At 37.9% G+C, this 22920-nt stretch overlaps 2 protein-coding genes across 2 annotated transcripts; both read left to right on the top strand.

Annotated features, from left to right (window-relative positions):
* Window positions 1-1553: 1553 nt before the first annotated feature.
* Window positions 1554-2672, top strand: LOC141618710 (uncharacterized). The gene has a single exon (XM_074435795.1). The coding sequence runs from the start codon at window positions 1554-1556 to the stop codon at window positions 2670-2672; it is 1119 nt and encodes a 372-aa protein (XP_074291896.1).
* Window positions 2673-3353: 681 nt separating this feature from the next.
* LOC141618709 (uncharacterized) lies at window positions 3354-4913 on the top strand. Its single transcript, XM_074435794.1, has 2 exons — window positions 3354-3946; window positions 4043-4913. Exons 1-2 carry the CDS (start codon window positions 3354-3356, stop codon window positions 4911-4913), a joined length of 1464 nt encoding a protein of 487 aa, XP_074291895.1.
* The last annotated feature ends 18007 nt before the right edge of the window (window positions 4914-22920 follow it).

Here is a 22920-nt window from a genome sequence, read left to right as displayed (position 1 = left end):
AAATCAACGATGCATGCTCGAAAAAGTCATACATGAACAACATATTTTATACAATTAATGGACAAAACAAAACATCAAGTCAGGTTGCATAACCGAAAGATGAAGAGAGAGAAATCTAGAGAAAGAAAGCGATCGTCTCCACTCTAGGGTTTTCACTTTATTTTCGGCAATGGCGAAGATTACATCCCCTTCTCCGTCTTCATCATCTAAACATTCTCACAATAATAATAGAATATCAATTAATACTACTAATAGTACTAAACATACAAAAAATCAAACACAAAATAGTAATATACCAAATAATACAAATACTGATACGAATAATGACATTAATACTGAAATTCCGAAAGCAAGTTCGTCGTCAGATCGTACTGTGGATATTGATAAAATTCGACAGGAAGTGGTGGATATGCTTGTTAAGGCTGGGTATAATTTCGATGAAAGTGATAAGGCTGCCAATACTACCATGGGTGAATGGACAGAAGTTTCGCAGAAGAAATCCAAACTTGCACCGATTGTTGAGGAAGAGGTTCTAGAGGATGATCCAAAAGGTAAGCGGCTGAAACTCACTTTAGTTGATGTGAAAGAGGAAATTGATTATTGGAATTTGGCTGTCTATGGATATGTTATAGGGGCTCATCCTCCTTGGGAAGCCATGGAAGGATACCTTCGTCGTATTTGGAAGAATTATGAGATTTTGAAGGTTTCGTTCCTTCCAAATGGACTGTTTGTGGTTCGTTTTGCTAAGGAGGAGCATAAGCGTCTAGTATTAGCACAAGGAATGTTTATGTTTGATGGGAAACCAATTATTTTGCGCTCTTGGGAACCGAATGTTAAGATCACTAAAGTGTCAGTCAAGACTGTTCCAATTTGGGTGAAATTGGTGGCACTTGACTTGAAATTCTGGGGGGCAATGTGTCTTGAAAAACTGGCATCCTTGGTTGGGAAGTTTATCAGAGTGGATGAGATTACTCTTGAAAAACATTTGTTAAGTTACGCTCGAGTCTTAGTAGAGGTAGAGATTGATCAACACTTCCCAGGAAAAATTCAATTTGAAGATGAGAATGGACAAGAAATTACTGTTCTCCTTGAGTATGATTGGCTTCCAATAACCTGTCAGAAATGTAAGGGTATTGGTCACATTACAAACATGTGTAGGGGAAGAACCAGAGTTGTTAGGAAGCCAAATGCTCGTGGTGCATCTGATGGGGGTCCAAAACAGGTGTGGAGGAAAAAGTCTGAGGTTGTGCCCACACTTGATGCAACTGACTATCCTAGTCTTCCAAGGTCAGGTGCAGATAAGAATGTGCAGACTGGGAGTTTTGGTAGTATTGAGGATAAGAGTTCAGAGGTTGCTACTCCAGCAAACACTCCCATGACTATGGTTCCAGGTACTATCTTTACTCCAGCAAGAATTCTGACTAGAGCTACAAGACATGAATCTCGTTTGCCAGGAAAGACAGAGGGAGAGTTTGTAAGGAATTTTTATGCTGAATAGATAAAATCTGCTGAAATGGTTGATAAAGGAGGAGGTGGGGCTACCTCTTCTACTCATGGTTAAATTTGGAATGTGGAATGTTAGGGGTTTGAACAGCGACGCCAAGCAAAGGGATGTGAAATGGTATCTTCATCATTCTGAGGTGGTTCTGTTTGGACTCCTAGAGACTAGGGTGAAACCTAGATATCTGAATAAAGTAGCTAATAATATTTGTACTCGTTGGTCCAATACTACTAATACTAATTGCCATGCTGGTGGGAGAATATGGGTTTTATGGAAAAAACAATATCTTAAAGTGGATATTATTGAAGTGGATGCTCAATATATACACTTAAAAGTGAAGGATACCATTGATGATTGTGTTTTTTATGCTACCTTTGTGTATGGGTATAATAAAGTGGAGAAGAGAATACCTTTATGGACTGCTTTACAAAGTTGGACTATCAGTGAACCTTGGGTGGTCCTTGGAGATTTCTACAATGTGATGTACTCAAATGAGAGAATTGGAAATTTAGTTAAGGATGTTGAAATGATTCTCTTCCAGAACACTGTAGCTGTTTGTGATTTACAGGATATGAAGACCACTGGGGCCTTCTTTACATGGACAAATGAACAACCTAGTGACACTGTGGTATTTAGTAGAATTGATAGAGTATTAGTCAATACTGAGTGGATTAATGTGTGGCCTGACTTTTATGCTCACTTTGCCCCTGAAGGAGAATTTGATCATTGTCCTTGTATCATAACCTGTGGGGGTGAAACTTTGACTAGGAGAAAACCATTTCAATTTTTCAATATGTGGTGCAAGGTGCCTGACTTTAAGGAAATTGTTAAGAAAGGATGGAGTTGTTATATTACTGGGTCACAAATGTTTAGAGTGGTGCAGAAGCTTAAGCTTCTTAAACCTGAATTGAAAACTTTGAATAGTAATTTGTTCTCTGATATAGAGAGGAATGCTGATATTGCCTATGAAACTTTGTTAGAGTGTCAACGTAATTTGCAAGCTGACCCTATGAACACTCTCTTAATGGACATTGAATATCAGTCTAGAGAAAGCTATCTCATGCTTGCAAAAGCTAGAGATGATTATCTCAGACAAAAAGCTAAGTGTAATTGGGCAAAAGATGGGGACACTAATTCTGCTATGTTTCACAGAATCATTAAGCATAGGTAGCTTCAAAATAAGGTGATGAGGATTGAGGATGATAGGGGTAGAGTTTGTACTAAACCAGATGACATTCTGAATGCTTTTGTGCATTATTACGAACACCTGTTGGGTTCTAATGCTAGTACAAATGGGTTCTATCCTCATATAGTTGATCATGGGAAGAAGGTGAGTACTACTGATTGGGATAATTTGTGTCAAATTCCTACTAATGATGAAATCAAACAAGTGGTCTTCTCTATTCATGATGACAAGAGTCCTGGACCTGATGTTTTTACTAGCTGTTTCTTTAAAGTTAGTTGGGAGATTATCAGAGAAGATTTTTGCAGAGCTATCAAAGATTTCTTCCTGTCTTGGCAGTTATTGACACAGCTAAATTGCATAAATCTGGTACTGATTCCAAAGACAGAAAATCCTGTCTCTGTTAAAGAATTCAGACCAATTGCTTGATGTGATACTACTTATAAGGTTATCTCTAAAATTCTTTGTAATAGAATGACTGGTACTCTTCCTCATATTATTAACCATACTCAGTCTGCTTTTATTAAAGGGAGGAGCATCATAGGGAACATCCTGATAAGTCAGGATTTAGTAAGACTTTACACCAGGAAATTAGTATCCCCTAGATGTATGATGAAAGTAGATCTAAGGAAAGCTTATGATTCTATTTAGTGGGAATTTGTACACCAAATGCTCACTGGTTTAAATTTCCCTCCAAGATTTGCTGATTGGGTTATGAAATGTGTCACTACTACCTCTTTCTCTATTGTGATTAATGGGCAGTCTCATGGATTTTTCCCTGCCAAACGAGGTCTTCGTCAAGGAGATCCCCTTTCTCCTCTGCTCTTCACTATTTTCATGGAGTACTTAAGCAGATTGCTGAGTGAAGCTTGTGAGTATACTGGGTTCACATATCATCCTCTCTGTAAAAGCCTTAAACTGAGTCATCTGATGTTCGCTGATGAACTTCTCCTATTCTTTAGGGGGGACATCAGGTCTGTGCTTACTCTCATGACTGTTTTTCAATGTTTCTCTGCAGCATCTGGTTTATCCATTAGTAATGAAAAATCTAATATCATACTCAATGGCATTGCTCGTGAATATGAAATTGAAATCCTGGCTCATACTGGTTTTAAGAAGGACAAATTACCTTTTAAGTACTTGGGTGTTCAGATTTCACATAAAAGATTAACCAAACTGAACTGCAATATTCTAGTGGATAAAATGGTGGCAAGGATAAGGGGTTGGAATAAGAGAAAAATATCCTACTCTGGTAGACTGGTGTTAGTTAAATCTGTCCTAGCTACCATTCACAACTACTGGTCTTAAATTTTTATTTTACCTATGGGAGTAGTTGATAGAATTTAGGCCTTATGCAGAAACTTCCTTTGGGAGTGGGATGATTCCTACTCTAAAGCTCCTCTAGTAGCTTGGAATACTCTCTGTAAAGGGAAATTGTTTGGAGGGCTTGGAATTGTTGATACAAAACAGTGGAACATTGATGCTGTGGGCAAATTGGTTTGGTGGATAGCAAGAAAGAAGGACCATTTGTGGATTCAGTGGGTGGACAAAGTTTATATAAAACAGACTGATTGGATGGACTATAAACCTACTAGTGCTAGTTCCTGGGCATGGAGGAAAGTGTGTGAGATCAAGGAGATATTTAAAACTGCATATGTTCAAGGGAAATGGTCGTCTGATGATGAGAATTACAAGATTAGTGATGGGTATAATTGGCTCACTCAACATGATATGGACAGGGTTCCTTGGTTCAAGAGTGTGTGGAATAAATTTATCATTCCAAAACACTCTTTTATTCTATGGCTCCTTAATCAGGAAAGACTTTTGACTCTTGATAGACTTGTTAAGATGGGTATCACTCAACAAACTAGCTGTTTTTTGTGTGGTATTCATGCTGAGAATCATAGACAGTTATTCCAGGAGTGTGTGTATGCCAGACAATGTTATACTCAATTATTTGCCTGGTTGCAGATGCAGGTACCTGTTCATCTCAGTGCTGCTAGTCTGTTGAAAATAAGGAAACACACTGGGTTTATTCGCTTTCTCCTTAGTTCACTGGTTGCTGCTATGCAATACCACATTTGGCTTTGCAGGAATACTTGTCGTGTGGATGGATATGTGATTCACCCTGTTGCTATCCTTAAGCGTATAATGTCTGATTGTAGAATGCGGCTTATGAGTGTCTCTGTAGGAAGTCTGAAAAGAGCGGAGATTGACTGGTGTACTTAGCGAGGGCTTATGTAATGCCTATTATAATGTATGCATATGGTAGTCTGAACATTGGAAATAGTCTCAATGGTTGTAATGGTGTTTGATGGCCTATTTTTTTGGCTTGGATTTATAATATTACTTACATTTCCACCAAAAAAAAAACATCAAGTCATAAACAACAAATATATAAACTATACATTCAATACCGTTAATAGCGACAAACGTTAAGACATAAACAAACAAATACTTGAACAAAACAATTAATAACATTAATAACAATATGAATGATTAAGGTAAAAACAAGGAAGTACATGAACAATACATGTAATAAAACTAATAAAGATATGAAACATTAAGGCATAAACAAACAAGGACTTGAACAAAACAATTAATAACATTAATAACAATATGAACGATTAAGGTAAAAACAAGTAAGTACATGAATAATACATGTAATACAACTAATAAAGATATGAAACATTAAGGCATAAACAAAAAAGTCCTTAATTGTTTCTATCCCATTTACTCTCACTCATTTACTAAGTCAATTTATTTGAGTCATCAACTACGCGAGAGTTGGGAGCGTGTTCGCTCTGATACCAACTGTAACAACCCGGATTATAAAACAAAGGAAAACAAGTACTATAAAGAAAATATCAGAGTATAATACTGATAAAAGGGTCGAGGTGGCGGAAACACCTGACCAATCCGGTTCGCTACTAAATCCAAAACCAAACTAATACATTATTCAAAGGTTCTCAAACTAAACTGAAAACAAACTTCTAATTTATTATTCGTCTCGCCCCTCGATGCATCCCAAGCAACATCAACCAGTCAGCAACAATCTGAACAGCTTGAGAATGGGGGTCGACAATCAGTCGGGAGTAACTAGATGCTCTCCCAGTCATGTTTACAACAATTGAATATAACTAACAATTATTAACAATTGAAATGTAAAACCAGTAAACATATGAGACCATCTACACTCATGAAAACCCAATACAGCTTACCATGACTTAATCAATCTTAAATGGATGAAATCATGCAAACCTAGATCATATGCAACCACTAGACCACGTATACTTACAACCAAAGTAACACACGACCCATAACAAACTAAGGCACAATGCTAGCATTAAACCATAGCGAACATGGTGACACACAATCCACAGCAACAGAAGGCACAAAGCTAGCAATCAAGCGTAGCGAATAGAGCGAACGCCCGTTAGAGCGTATAACCACTGCCTCTAACTTGCCAGAGCATATAACCACTGCCTCTAGCTGATGGAGCGTCCAACCACTGCCTCCATCGGTACTATGTATAGCGTATAACCACTGCCTATATGTCTGAGACCTGGCCAGACTCTCGTTGCAATGACTGTACACCGAACGACACTCGGGGAACAGAGTGTATAACCACTGCCTCTGTCCAATCTCTAACATAGATCAAATAAACCCCGCATCAACGGGTGGCTTTAGTTCATTCCGATAGCACATAACCGTAACTACAGTAATCTATTCAAACTAGCCAACAACAAATGTATAATATAACCGACTGTACTAACATGCGTAAACAACATCACGACTCAACTCACAGGAGAGTCTAACTGACCATCCTACTTATCATATGAACAAGAGTAACCAAATATATATACAAACACAATGTCATGTAGTAACTGAACACAACACAACATGTGAGCTAGTATCAACTATTCAACGTTATAGTACTCCAGCTATAACTTTAACAATACCAAGTATCAAACATTCAATGTTATAATAACCTTGACCATAACATGAACTCAGGAAACGAGGTTATAGTACCTCGACTATAACTTCAACATATATAACTTGAAGTTATACTTACCTCAACTATAACCTTGACACGAAACTCAAAGTTATACTAGTTCCAACCATAACCTTGAGCCATAGTCTCAGGGTACGTTAGTTCCAGCTATAACTTTAACTCGTACTTCAATGTTATAGTAGCTTTAGCTATAACCTTGACTCATATATCCAAGGCTATACTTTAAACAACAATAACTTGAGGAGCAACCCAAAGTTGTACTAACTTCAGCTATAACACTTGAATCATCATCAAGGTTATACTAGCTTTAGCTATAACTTTGGAGAGCAATCTTGGCCGCCTATCATGCCGCCATTAGGGTTCACTCGCAAACCCTAATTACGCTCATGACGCCCATAATAAACATGTAAACAACACACGATATATAATTAAAATATTAAATCATATACAAACATGCGAAAACATAATTAATCATGACAATAAACAATCAAACATATACCAATCACACAAACCAATCATTAAATCATATTAATTACATCAATTGGCATAAACACAATTAAAAGAGAAACACCTAGTTACCTTTTTAGCAATTAAACCTCCATAAAGAAAACGACCAACAAAGCCTTGTCTCCAACACGTGTCAACGTCCCCAAAAACCGTCACTAAAGAAAGACACAAATCGAAACCCTTGAAAACGCCATGAAAGACAATTTTTCTTCTTTACCCATTAAAATAAAAGACCCAAAACGTAGGTCTAAAGGTTCATACAAATAATCCCTATAAAAATATTTGGAGAAGAATATGTTGTAAGGATAAGAGCATGGATTGCGAAAATATAATTTGTGTATGAGTTTGGAAGAAGAAAATATGTAAAATAATGGAATCAAAGGGAGAAGGAAAAGCAGAAGAGAGAGAAAGAGAAAGAGGCGCGACATGGTTCACGTGAAAAAGAGAATGAGCAACCTAGTTGCTAGCTTAGGGTTTTCTTTTATAGAAGGATTAACTAATGGGCTTTGGGTCTATTAGCTCACACAATGAATTATCTGATTACAAATTGGATTGAACCATATTAAAACGCTTAGAGAACTTATAATAGAAAAGTAGCTATTATATTAAAATAGTCAAATCTAGCACGGACATTTTAACCCTTCTAAAAGTAGATTAAAATGAGAAATAATAAAATATAGAATGGAAGCGATAAATATAAATATTTAAAATACATTATTAAATTTCGAAATAATTAATTTAATAAAATACTTTTATAATAAAATATTATTATAAAATACGGGGTGTTACAAGGACTGCCTACATATCCACCTGAAAGGTGAAATCAAACCATGATCCTGGTTCGAAATATTTTGTAGATTTATTTGGGTTTTGTGGTTGTATCCCTCTTGTGTAAGAAAGGACTGCCTACGTATCCACCTGAAAAGGTGAAATCAAACCATGATCGTAGTTCAGGTGTTTTGTTTGAGTGCAAATGGATGGTTCCCTTGACAGATCAAAGGACATTTGAAACGGGCAAGGTTCCGTAACTTAGACTCGATAAAACATGCAATTTCAAATCAGAACGTGTTGAGGAACTTGACTTGAAAGGGATAAGCTGGTCGCTAGTTGTAAAACTAGGGTGAGGTTGTTGGTTGCTAAGGTTCAAGGGTATTATTTCTTGAGTTGGTCTAGGTTGGTCGGGTTTGTAAAATCCTCCCCGTCTAGGTCACTCAGTCTCACTGTGCCCCCTGATAGTATTTTCTTGACCAGGTATGGCCCGGCCCAATTGGGTTTGAATTTCCCCCCCAGATCGATGGGTAATGGTGCTCGAGCCGACTTGAGGACTAAGTCGCCCTCTTTGATGTTCCTAGGTTTAACCTTTTTGTTGAATGCCCATTGTATACGTCGTTGGTATAGCTTGACTTTGTGCAAGGCGTTGAGTCATCGTCGTCTAGAAGCGTGAGTTGTTCGAACCTTCGACGGGTCCATTCCGCCTCAGGAACTTGACTCTCCAGTAGGATGCGTAGTGATGGGACCTCTAACTCTACCGGTTGAACCGCCTCCATACCGTATGCTAGGTAGAAGGGTGTGGCTCCTGTCGGTGTTCGAAAGGAGGTTCGGTATCCCAGAGTGCTAAAGGGAGTTTGCTCGGCCAATCGCATTAATTATCTTACATCTTCTTGATAATGGTGACAAGAGTTTTGTTTGCTACCTCCACCGCTCCGTTGGTTTGGGGACGGTAGGGGGATCATCGATGTCATTTGATCTTATATTTGTCCAGCAAGGCTTGTGTTTCCGCCCGAAAGTGAGAGTCTTGATCGCTGATAATATAGTGGGGTACCCCATATCTGTAGATGATGTTGTCTTGGATGAACTTGGCCACTTGTTTAGCGGTCAAGACTGCATAGGACTGTGCTTCCACCCATTTGGTGAAGTAGTCGATGGCGACGAGGACGAAACAATGTCCTTTGGTGCCTATCGGGTTGACTTTCCCGATGATGTCGATGCCCTAAGTCGAGAAAGGCCAGGGTGATGCCATGGTGTATAAGAGGGACAATGGTATGTGTTGTATGTTGGCGAAGATTTGGCAATTGTGGCAATGTTTGACGTAGTTGCGGCAATCGGATTCCATGGTGGTCCAGTAGTAGCATAAGCGCATGATTTTTTGGGCCAGCATCATTGCGCTCATGTGAGGGCCACATTCTCTATCGTGGACCTCTCCCATGACCTTTTTGGCTTTGTGGTGGTCAATGCAAATGAGGAGAATCCCCTGGGGTGTTCTTTTGTATAATTGTTCATGGTTTATCACGAATTGTGATGCAAGTAAACGGATGGCTCTTTGTCCTCTTGTATCAGAGTTGGGAGGGAATTCGTTTTTGATTTTGTAGTTGAGGAGGGCTTGGTACCAGGGTTCGACATGGTTTTCCTCGTTGTTGTTGATGGCGCAAGTGTGAGCTGGCTCGCTCCTCCTCTCGACACATAGGGCCATCGATGTCATGTCGTCAGGTATGTTGACGAGCGCGGAAAGTTTTGCCAGGGCATCCGCAAATTGATTTTCCTCTCGTGGTAAGTGGAAGTAGTCAACTTGGTCGAAGAAATCGGCCTCTTGATTGATCTTTGCTCGGTAGGGTGCTAAGCTGTCGCTTCGGATTTACCATGATCCGGACACCTGATTGATGATGAGTGAGGAATCGCCGTGGACCCTCAGCCTCTTCATGCCAAGTGTTATGGTTGCTTTTAGGCCGATGAGGTATGCTTCATATTCGGCGGCATTGTTGGTGACAGCGAAGTCAAGTTTGACGAGATCAGAGAGTGTTCTCCCTCTGGTGATATTAGAAAGATTCCTACCCCGAAACCTCTCAGATTAGATGCACCATCAAAGTATAGGTCCCATGCGTCGGCGTCGGCACAAAGGATGTCTTCATCAGGAAGTGACCATGTGTTGGTCGTTGGATCCTCGTTGACAGGATTCTCTGCTAGGAAATCGGCGACTGCCCTTCCCTTGATAACTTTTAGGGGCACGAACTTGAGATCAAATTCGGATAGCATGAGCGTCCATCTAGACAGCCTTCCGTTTAGTACGGGTTTTTCGAAGATGTATTTGACCGGGTCCATCTTGGAGTAGTAGATGTGAACCGTGTAGCTAAGCATGTAGTGCCGCAGCTTCTTTGTTGACCATACTAGGGCAAGGCATGTCTTTTCCAGTTGGGTGTACCATGTCTCATACTCGATGAACTTTTTGCTGATGTAGTAGATGGCTCGTTCTTCGCCGTTGACTGTTTGTGCTAGCATTGTTCCCATAGCCGTGTTAGTGACAGTCAGGTATAGGGATAAGAGAATTCCTTGTTGAGGTGGCATGAGGACAGGAGGTTTGGATAGGATTTCCTTTATCCTGTCAAAGGCCTTTTGACAGTCGTCATCCCAATCGGTGTGATCGGAGGTGTGAAGCTTCTTGAAGATTGGTTCATAAATCAAGGTGAGCTTGGTTATGAAGCAGCTGATGTATTGAACCTGACCGAGAAACCCCCAAATCTCCTTCTCGTTCTTAGGCCGAGGCATTTGGTGAAGGGCTTTGATTTTGGTTGGATCAATCTCAATGCCTCTCTTGCTGACGACGTGTCCCAGGAGTTTTCCGGAGGTGACCCCGAATGCACACTTCTGAACATTTAGTCTCATGTTATATTTTCGCAGACAAGCGAAGAATTTTCGAAGGGACCTGATGTGGCCGTCCCGTTCTTTTGATTTGACGATCATGTCATCGAAATATACCTCTACCTCCTTGTGTATCATATCATGTAGGAGAGTGGTGGCGGTTCTTTGATAGGTTGCTCTGGCGTTGATGAGGCCGAAAGGTATGACCGTGTAGCAGTATGTACCCCACTGTGTAGTGAATGCAGTTTTGTGCATGTCTTCCTCAGCCATTTTGATCTGGTTGTACCCAGCATACCCATCCATGAATGATAGAAGAGTGTGCTCGGCGGTATTGTCCACCAGGATGTCAACATGTGGCAAAGGGAAGTCGTCCTTTGGACTTGCTTTGTTCAGATCACTGAAGTCGACGCAAACATGAATTCTTCCGTCTTTCTTTGGTACAGGGACGATGTTGGCCACCCAGTCAGAGTATTGAGACACTTTGATGAACCCGACCTTGAACTGTTTATCCACCTCTTCCTTGATTTTCAAGGCCCACTCAGGGCGCATTCGGCGCAACTTTTGCTTTACGGGTTTAGCTCCGGGTTTAATGTGTATCCTGTGCTCCGCAATCTCCCTATCAATCCCAAGCATATCTTTGTAGGACCAGGCGAATACGTCCTTGTATTCTTGTAGGAGGTCAATGAATTATTGTCTTTCCGAGGAGTCAAGGGTTGTCCCTATCCTAAGTTCTTGAGGTGTGTTGTTGGTTCCTACATTAATAGGTTCGGTCTCCTCAATGATGGGGGTCCTAGTTTGTTGGAGCTGGTGTTCTCCACAAATTAGTGTGATAACATTTGTAAATCTCTTACAGGTTCACAAGGGTATACTTCGTATATTTAATCAGTTGATTAACGTTTACCTAATAACGGTTGGCTTGCTAGAAAGTTTGACGTTATTATCATACAGATGGCGGTGATCAATTGGTCCCTAAAGGTCACACCTATAGGACGTGTTTGAGAAATGTGGTTATAGAAATATAATTACATTGATGCCCAAAATGACTAAAAAGTTAGTCAATGTGTTGATGAGATAATTATGTAATGAAAATTAAATAATATTAAGTTGAGACGAATTAACTGTCAATTCGTAAATTAAATATAATAAGTTATATTTAAATTAAATATATATAAGGTTAGTTTGGACGAATTAATCTGTTAGTTCGTAGTTAAATATAATCAGTTGTATTTAATATCAACAAGTTGAATGTGTCATAGTGGTAATAGTGAGGGTACACAAGCCAAGAGGTCATGAGTTCGATCCTCACTAGATGACAATTTAACACACTTTATATATTTTTGGAAAGACCAAAATAAGGAGAAAAATACTCCTTATTTCGGTTCACTTGGCCGAAATTAGGGAAAGTTTTTCTTTTCCTAATTGACTCCAAGTTTCGGTCTGTATAAAAAGAAAGGTAGAGAATTATTTCTACCCTAATGTTTTTTCTTGACCTAGCCTCCTCTTTCTCATCACAAGAACACAAAGACAATTAAATTTTACAGAAAATTTTAGATTGATTTCTAGCATAATCAAAGAGCATATCTCAGATCGTCTTGGGTGCAACTAATAGGCGAATATCAATTTTGATATTGTTCTTAGGCCATATTTGCTAGGACCGAAGGTTAATTCTAAATCTTCTTACTTATGTTTATGTATTTTATTTTATGACCTTAGATCATCTTTATTAAATCGTTATAATCCTTCTAGTTTAAGGGAAGTATACAGATTTATTTCCCACAAGTGGTATCAGAGCACTAGGCCACGTTTTTGATTTTGATGATTTTCATGAAAATTGTATGTAAACAATAACCTTATTCTCGAAAAAATTAGGGTTTCGTTTTTTTTTTTCGGCTAAAAAAAAAAAAAAAAAAAAAATTAAATTTTGGCCGAGTTTTTTATCTTTCGGCCTGTTTTTTTTTTTCTTCTTTCGTTTTCCTTTTGTTTGATGATTTATATCCAATTTCTTTAGATCATATCATTGTTTTAATCGGTTAAAATTATCATATGAGAATTGGTAGATTTTGATTTAATGCAGATTAAGTTAAAATAAATATAGTATCATCATGTCATTGATACAAGAACTTGTTTTTGCTATATAGTTTTAGCATATAAGATTAATCATGATTGTTAATCAACCATGTTCTATTAGCAACTATAAACTTTGTTCTTCATCAATTTTTGTATTAGGGCTTTTTGCCGCAAAAGGAAAATAATTTTGACGGCTCAATTTTTTTTAGGTATGCCGTGGAAAAAAAACGTTTTTAGGTTATTTTTTTTCTCTTTTACCGAATCAAAAAAAAAAGAAAGGAAGGAAAGTTTTTTTTTTTTTTTTTTTTTTTTTTTCGAAAAAAAAAAAAATTATGTAAAGTTTTTTTCTTTTCTTAATTGCCGAATAAAAAAAAAAGGAAGGGGCTGTTTTTTTTATGATCAGCCGTGTAGTAGCTGTTAAAATAAAAAAAAAAAGAATTTCTTTTGTTTTTTTTTCAGCCGAACCAAATTTAATTGGTTTTTTTTTTTGGCCAATTAGTTATTGTGAATCGGTTCACAATTTAAAGATATCGAGTTATTTTAAAGCGGTTTAAAATTTTGACGGATAGAATTTATATTACAAGTTTAATATGGATTGAAATGAAGTTAATGTGATTAAATTGCGGAATTGTCACTTAATTTAATTTAAATAGGTGGTTTGGATAAATTAATCAACATAATTAATGTATTGTATTATGTATGTTTAATTTATTTTAGTTGATGCTTTTATTTTTGTTGAATGAATCGAATGAATGAATTTTATTTACGTATTTAATTTTTGCAATCGGTTGTATTATGTAATACTTAGTGTGGCCTTAGTCAAATTATGTTTTCGTAATGAAGGAAACATGATTTTTATGTAATTATGAGATCTCGAATCTCCTTTATTTTAGTTTTGGGTTTTGAAATTAGAATGTAATTAATAGGTCAATTATGTAATTTTATTTATTGTAATTTCAAAGAAGACTAAAGATGAAGATTCAAGCTCACTCCCGCTACATGGATCAAGATGGAACATCAAGACAAGCTTCTCGGGTCCAAGGATGGATTCCAAACTTGTATTTATTGTTCATTTTGATAGGATAGGCCACACTAGGACTTTTACTGTTTTTTTTTACGTTTTTCATTTTATTGCTTTTCATTCACGTTAGTAATTGCATCATATTCCGCCTAAAACCAAACCACCTACTACTAAAATGCATGAAAATTGACTCATATAGTTGTATGTTAGTTTTCATGGACATGCAGATGTCACAGTCTATAAGCCATCACTTTAGTTTAAATCATTCTCGCATGCTAGATTATAGTTCACTTAAAATGAATTAAAAATAGTTGATGGGATCTTCCTCTAAAATGGAAATTGAGATTAGTCTTTATAAGGGCAAACATCTATGAGTCCCTTCTTCGTCGGTAGGCCTAATATGACCCCTTCTACGTTGGGTAAGTAGTTGTGTTGACTTAGTTTATCTCAACATCATAGTCCGAAGAGTTTCCCGTGATTATGATGGACTAAAGATAGAATTTGCAGAAATTTATCGACCAGGAATTCTAACGGTAGAATTAGCTAACAGGTTAGCTTATCAATTTACAGAGAATTGAGTCTTGGGGTCATTTATATAATTCTTGAGGGAGGTCAATTGTATAAATGTTTTTGAGTCTTCGCGTTATGACATTAGTTCATTAGACTTAAAATAAAAACGATGCATGCTTATTATTTTATTCTTCTTTCGCAGTGTAGAACACGCTTATTATCAATAATACTGTTACAACAAATGGCTGGAAATAACGCAATCCCAATGCCTAGTGCCACACTAGATCGTTCGTCCTGGCTTAAAATGTATATGGACCAAATGAATCACCACTCGATCAAGAATGATGGGTCCAATTTTGGATCGGGAGGCGGCACTACGGAATGTTGCCACTGCTGACGGTAAGCTCAGGTATTTAACTGAGCCAATACCGGTCAACCCAGGCCCAAATGCAGGAATCAACGAGTCACTCGCTTATAGTGATTTCGTTATGGAAGCGGGTGCGATAAAGAACGTACTCATCTTTGCAATGGAAACCAATTTGCAGAGACGCTTCATTGCCCAAGGTGCGAACAAGATTTTCACCACGCTCACTAACGTGTTCTCAAAGGCACCGAGAATCGTTACATATGAGCATACCTGTCGCTTCTTTGATGCGAAACTCCAGAAGGGCCAACCGGTTAGCCCACACATTCTTCACATGATTGAGAATGTCGAGAACTGAGTCACTTTGAATTGTAGAATCGGTGAGAGCATTGTCATTGACCGAATGCTTCATTCTCTTCACGATGGTTTTGCCCTTTTCGGGCGAACTACTACATGAATGACTTGAAAAAGAGTCCTCATGAGCTACACTCCCTTCTCTTACTGAGGAGAAGGATATAAAATTGAGTGGGAGCATGAAGCAGGATGTTCTCACGATTCACAACAAGAGAAAGGTAAGGGCAAGGCTCATGGCGACCTAGCTGTAGGTAAGCCAAAGTTTAAAAAGCCAGAAACGGTAAGAGTGGGCCCGGTGAGACTAGTGGCTCACGGGGCAAGGCAAAGAGCAAGGGCGGTGACATACGGTGCCACCATTGTCACAAGATGGACATTGGAGGAGGAATTGTCCCGTCTCTTTGTGAGGACATTAAGGCAGGCCGCGTCGTTCTGTTGGTATGTCATCTTATATTCATATGATTGAGATTAACCATGCAAGTTTCGGAACTTGGGTACTAGATACTTGGTTGTGGATCTCATCTCGTGTAATCATTTGCGGGGCCTAAAGAACATCATACCTCTCGAAAAAGGTGATGTGGACTTGCGAGTCGGGAATGGAGCACGAGTTCTTTGCCGCCTCGAAGGAACATATGTCATCCAACTCCCCAGTGGTTTTGAGTTATTTTTAAATAACTGTTACTATGTACCCAGTTTATCTAAGAACATTATTTCTGTTTCCGTACTTGCTAAAGACGGCTTTACATTTTTAATAAAGGATAATAGTTGTATTTTCTCTTTTAATGAAATGATTTATGGCAAAGCAGTTTCCATGAATGGAATTTATATCTTAGATCAAACCACGGAAGTATTACACATGATAATAAGAAATTAAAGGTTGGTGACAAAGATCAAACCTATCTATGGCATTGTCGAATGGGACACATAAATGAGAAACGCGTGAAGAAACTCGTCGATAATGGGACTATTCCCACATTCGGTTTTTCTACATATGGCACGTGTGAATCATGTCTCATTGGCAAGATGACTCGAATTTCCTTCAAAGGTGTTGGAATACGCGCTAGTGACCTATTAGGACTCATACATACAGACGTATGTGGACCTATGTCAATTACCGCTAGAGATGGCTATAGATATTTTATAACTTTCACGGACTATTTGAGTAGATACGGATATGTCTACTTAATGAAGCATAAAAGTGAGTCCTTTGAGAAATTCAAGGAATACCAGAATAGGGTACAGAACCAACTGGGTAGAAAGATTAAAGCACTCCGTTCAGATCGGGGTGGCGAATATCTTTCAAATGAGTTTGATCAACACCTGAAAGACTGTGGAATCGCTCTACAGTTTACTCCACCTAGAACACCTCAATTAAATGGTGTGTCCGAATGGAGAAATCGAACCTTACTTGATATGGTTCGATCCATGATGAGTCACACAGTAGTGCCTGAATCATTATGGGGTTATGCTCTTTTGTCAGCCGCTCTTATACTTAACCGAAGTCCGTCTAAAGCTGTCGACAAGACTCCATTATGAAATATCGAAGGGAACGGTACCTAACTTGTCCTTTATTCGGGTTTGGGGCTGCGAAGCTTATGTCAAGTGGAGACACGAGGATAAGCTCGGCCCGCGATCGGTCAAGACATACTTTATAGGTTATCCAAAAGGAACATTTGGTCATTACTTCTATTCGCCAACCGAACATCGAGTTTTTGTTGCGGCTAGTGCGACGTTCTTAGAGAAAGAATTTCTCGAGAACAAGTCGAGTAATAGAACCTTCGAGCTGTCGGAGATTCCAGAACCAACAACCGAGGAACAGATGGAGGAAGCTGTACCTCCAACTGATGATACGGTTAATATTCCTGAGGAACCTAGGAGGTCGGGTAGAGACTCTCATCCTCCGGACAGATACATTGGTATGGTCGAGGAGAATGATGTTTTACTTCTAGAAAGTAATGAACCCGCAACCTATAAAGGTGCTATGGCCTGTTCGACTCAAAGCTATGGCTCAAGCCATGCAATCGAGATGGACTCCATGTATGAGAATAACGTATGGGATCTAGTTGATTTACCTAATAAGGTAAAACCTCTACAGTGCAAATGGCTTTACAAAATAAAGCGTTCTGTAGACGCGCAACCAGATATCTATAAGGCACGACTTGTGGCAAAAGGTTTCACTTAAGTGCAAGGATTGTATTATGATTAGATTTTTGCACCTGTAGTCATGCTACGTTCCATTCGGATAATCTTAGCGATTGCCGCATTTCATGATTATGAGATTTGGCAAATGGATGTGAAAACCGCCTTCTTAAACGGTTATTTGGAGGAAGAGTTGTACATGGTACAACCCGAAGGTTTCATAGATCCTAAACATCCTAAGAAGGTATGCAAGCTTAAGCGTTCCATTTATGGACTTAAGCAAGCTTCTCGGAGTTGGAATCATCGTTTCGACCAAGTGATAAAAGAATACGGTTTCACTCGATCGGTCGAAGAACCATGCTTATATATCAAGTCGAGTGGGAGCAAGATTGTGTTCTTAATATTGTATGTCGATGACATACTCTTGATTGGGAATGACATTCCTCTCCTATCTTCGGTTAAAGAATGGTTGAAGAACCATTTCCAGATGAAAGATCTGGGTGAGGCACAGCGCATTTTGGGAATCCGTATCTACCGAGATAGATCATGACGGACGTTATCACTTAGTCAGGAGTCTTATTTGTATAAGGTTCTTGAGAAGTTCAGCATGACCAACTCCAAGAAAGGAAACCTTCCTATGACGACTGGGATGCAGTTGAGCAAGTCTCAGTCACCCACGACGCCTGAAGGGATTGAGCGCATGAGTCGTGTTCCTTATGCATCTGCAATAGGATCGATCATGTATGCCATGATATGCACACGTCCAGACGTGGCATATGCATTGAGTATGACGAGTCGGTACCAAAGACTCCAGGTGAAACACACTGGATAATCATTAAAAACATCCTCAAGTACCTACGGAGGACTAAGGATTGGGTATTGACTTATGGGGGAGATACTAAGCTATGCGCAATCGATTCTGTGAGAGGCTAGCTTCCAAACGGACCGAGATGATTAGAAATCTCATTCTAGATTCGTTCTTACTCTTAATGGTGTCTTTGTGTCACTGGAATAGTTCCAAACAGAAGTTGTAGCAGATTCTACTCTTGAGCCATAGAAATATGATAAGCAAGGAGGGCACGTTTTCTCCATGAGAATTAAACGTGTACCTGAGTTATAGTAGTTGATTATGAATTCGATACGTTATCATTTTCATATACTATAATTTCATCGTTTTGTATATAATATTTTGTTTTTTCATGTGGATTGTACTGACAACATTGAACGCCACAAAGTGAACTGAATTACATTATATTTGTTTTGATCCGTAATCGCCAATGTGAGCTGATAACTCCGGCTATTATATTGTGCAGTCGATTGATGGTGGGTTCAACGAGCCATAAGTTAAACGGTTGACTAATCGATCACAGATATGAGATTATGACGATACCTCGTAGGACAACTTTTTGTGACAACGTAATGGAGTCCTAAATGTTTAAAAACATTCGGTGCCAGGTCGTGGATAGGACATCCATTGTGTTCCTAGAGTCGATTCTTTTGACTATCAACTGCCTCTTGAGATTAAGGCAGTTTTTGGATGACTTTGGTTTTTTTCTCACGGTCTCACCGTAAATCGGGGCTAAGTAGATTTTTTTCTGGTCATTTCATACGTGCTTACATCTCAGGATTCGAGTTGAAGAAAATATCCAACCCTTATCAGGTATAGTTATTTCTCAGGGCCACTCGAGGAGTTGTAACTGAAATGCATGGCCATGCTCGAATATTGATTCGTTTATCAGTTAAGTTACTCTCTAGTCGGGAAAACCACTCTTGATACTGATCGCTTGTAAAATACGACCTTTGTGAATTCGGATTTGCAAATTGTTTTACATTGAGTGGGAGAAATTTTATAGGATATGAGAATCGGTTATCGCACATAAACTTGTGAGGACAAGTGGGAGTTTGTTGGAGCTGGTGTCCTCCACAAATTAGTGTGATAACATTTGTAAATCTCTTACAGGTTCACAAGGGTATACTTCGTATATTTAATCAGTTGATTAACGTTTACCTAATAACGATTAGCTTGCTAGAAAGTTTGGCGTTATTATCATACAGATGGCGGTGATCAACTGGTCCCTAAAGGTCACACCTATAGGACGTGTTTGAGAAATGTGGTTATAGAAATATAATTACATTGATGCCCAAAATGACTAAAAAGTTAGTCAATGTGTTAATGAGATAATTATTTAATGAAAATTAAATAATATTAAGTTGAGACGAATTAACTGTCAATTCGTAAATTAAATATAATAAGTTATATTTAAATTAAATATATATAAAGTTAGTTTAGACGAATTAATCTGTTAATTCGTAGTTAAATATAATCAGTTGTATTTAATATCAACAAGTTGAATGTGTCATGGTGGTAATAGTGAGGGTACACAAGCCAAGAGGTCATGGGTTCGATCCTCACTAGATAACAATTTAACACACTTTATATATTTTTGGAAAGACCAAAATAAGGAGAAAAATACTCCTTATTTCGGTTCACTTGGCCGAAATTAGGGAAAGTTTTTCTTTTCCTAATTGACTCCAAGTTTCGGTCTGTATAAAAAGAAAGGTAGAGAATTATTTCTACCCTAATGCTTTTTCTTGACCTAGCCTCCTCTTTCTCATCACAAGAACACAAAGACAATTAAATTTTACAGAAAATTTTAGATTGATTTCTAGCATAATCAAAGGGCATATCTCAGATCGTCTTGGGTGCAACTAATAGGCGAATATCAATTTTGATATTGTTCTTAGGCCATATTTGCTAGGACCGAAGGTTAATTCTAAATCTTTTTACTTATGTTTATGTATTTTATTTTATGACCTTAGATCATCTTTATTAAATCGTTATAATCCTTCTAGTTTAAGGGAAGTATACAGATTTATTTCCCACATAGTTTCCCGTTTGTTGAGTTATTTGGCTAGGTGAGGTGGGTAGTCACTTAAGTCAAATTCCTCATAGTCGTTCAGAATTGCATTGCAGTTAGATTGAGATGAGTCATAAGCAAACTTAGTGTTCATTAAGTTGACTTGAGCAAAAAGCTCGGATAGGACAGACATCTCATGGGCAGTCAGAGGCGACACAGTGGAGGAGGTGGCCCCTGGAACAAGCTCCAGGTTGCCACCTTCCATGGGAGTGGGGATGACCCTAGTTGACTCAGCCTCTGAAGCAGCCACAAGTTTGTGATAAAACAGTGGGAAGGGGACTTTGACTGGGGAATCCGGAGTGTTAGGAGCAAAGACAGACACTGACTCGGACTCAGACTCAAACTCTTCTTCACTTCTCTCTTTAAACATAGAGCCTTCTCCAGTTGTGATCTTGAGAATGCGTCCTTGACGATCGGTCCATTTGACGGTTTTCCTCCGGCCTTGTGTAGCTTTCTCTAGGTCAGTATCAGATATTAAGGCGGTGGGGTCAAACTGGTTGTCCTTTAGAGCAATGTTGATGATGTCCTCATAGCCGAGGTGCTTGATGTTGTCTTCTCCGAAGAGGAGAGTGACAACTTGTCCGTCGAGGCATGGGGTCGACTCATATTTGGTTGATGTAGCTTTGGTGTTGTCGGGGATGAAGTAGCACTCTTGAAAGACTTCTACACCCGGGTGCCTGACCTTGGCCACGGAATCATAGATCGGCTCAGGAAAGCCGTGGTAGAACTCGGACTCTCCCTCGGGGACGAAGTATCCATTGAGGGCCAAATGATAGGGACGAGGAATAACTCTGTGCTTCTTGCGCTTCCGTATTAGGAGGTGTTGGGAAATGTGTCCTCAACAATAGTGCGATCACATGATTTAAATATCATTATTAAATCTCATACCAAGAATACGAAAGGGATGATACATTACATATATAGTCAACTGGTCCACACATATCGGTAATGATTGGCTGGCTAGAGTTTGACATTACTGTCGTGCGACGGTGGTGAGCAGTTGATCCCTTGAGGTCACACCTAAAGGACGATTCCCTTAATTGAAAAGGTTAATTAATTGTATACCGATACAAATTAATTAATTCCTTAAAATTGAACAATTCAATTTGTGAGAGAGAATATTGATATCTTATTGTAATGAGATTGAATAAGATTTATTTTAGTAAATAAAATGCTTTATTACTAAAATTGTTTATTGTTTGAGAAACAATAAAGATAAGAATGAATGGTTGATTATAATTACAAGATATTGTGAATTATAATTATATAACCCATTTTATTTATGTGATCAAGTATCACTAGTCAATTTGTTGAATGTAATTTAATTAATTTATAAAATGATATTTATGTGATAAATATGCATTTAATTAATTAGTGACATGTATCATACTACATGTGACATATTGTGTGACAAATGACAAATTAACAAAAATAAAATGGTAGTCCATTTTATAAAGATGGACCGAAATAAGAGTGTAAAGGGAGTTAGTGGGTGAATTATTTTATGAGATAAAATAAGCTAATGATCACTAACCTACAACTAGCCTTACAAGCCTAAGGTATATAAAAGAACAAAAAGAAAAGTGAAGGACCATATATTGGTCCCTTGCCTCACCAAAAACCGTGTGGCCTCTCTATTAATTAGAGGGCTTTTGTTCTTTTATTATTATCACACTCTACCATTCAAAACACATGCAAAAGTTCATGAACTATTCTCTCTTTAATCTTCATCAAAAAGGATGAATTTTTGATTCAAATTTGTTCAAAAGATTACTAAAATTATCAATGTAATATATGAGTATTAGTAATCAATTTTAAGGTAAACCACAATATAAATATCTAGTACATATTAGTTTGTGGGTTTAAGGGATAGTCTTGGGTGCAACTAATTGGAGGGCTTCTATTTTGAGGTCATGTATGTTCATCCAATATTGGAAAGCTCAAGAACTAACAAGAAGGAGATCTTTTTGGTGTCCATTTGACCGAAATTTTAATGGTGAGAAATTGATTTTCTTATCTCTTCTATTTTAGTTTGCATGCATAAGATTTGCAATTTATTTTATGACTAAATAAATTAGAAACATATATGAATATGTTAAATAATGAGATATAGATTTCCAACAAGCGGTATCAAGAGCACAAGGTTGTTTGCATGCAAATCGGTTATTGTTTTTCCGAGTTATATGATTAACAAACAAAACTTATAAATTTGTGTTTATTATGAAATATCACGAAATTTTTTATGCATGTTAAAGTTTCTGGTCCTAAAATGTTTTAGGATATTTTGGTTTAATTTATGGATTTTATTGTTCATTTTATATAATATTGGCATTAAAATGGGATTTTTATGATAAAAATGTCATTTTTGGACGAAAATTAGCTAAACTTCGAATTTTCAAGTGGTTTTTGGATATGTTTTCACATATATTATTTTTAGATGATCTGGAAATGTTCATAATTTTATGAGTTCTTATGCTCGAAATATGGATTTTGCATGTTAAAAATCGAATTTAGATGAAAAATAGGTTAATATGAGAAATAGTTTGAATCTGGTCATAGAAATTTAGTATGTTGTCACATGCAATTTTATAAGATGTGTGTAAAATAATAGGCTATAATGAAATCTTCATGCATGATTTATGGATTTTTGATGAAAAATAGCATAAATAGTGACTTAATTAGTGAATAATTGCTAAAACATACTTCATGAC

Source organism: Silene latifolia, chromosome X (assembly GCF_048544455.1).
Source record: "Silene latifolia isolate original U9 population chromosome X, ASM4854445v1, whole genome shotgun sequence".
In the NCBI taxonomy this organism is placed as follows: domain Eukaryota; kingdom Viridiplantae; phylum Streptophyta; class Magnoliopsida; order Caryophyllales; family Caryophyllaceae; genus Silene; species Silene latifolia.
The sequence above is the reverse complement of the archived record's forward strand: the minus strand, read 5'-3'. Positions and strand labels throughout refer to the sequence as shown.

What these genes read in the sequence shown, in the direction of transcription:
- LOC141618710 (XM_074435795.1), top strand. Translation starts at nt 1,554, where the DNA reads ATGGTTAAATTTGGAATGTGGAATGTTAGGGGTTTGAACAGCGACGCC.
- LOC141618709 (XM_074435794.1), top strand. Translation starts at nt 3,354, where the DNA reads ATGCTCACTGGTTTAAATTTCCCTCCAAGATTTGCTGATTGGGTTATG. An exon ending in TCCTACTCTGGTAGACTGGT is followed by an intron (nt 3,947 to 4,042) that starts GTTAGTTAAATC and finishes GGCCTTATGCAG; the next exon opens with AAACTTCCTTTGGGAGTGGG.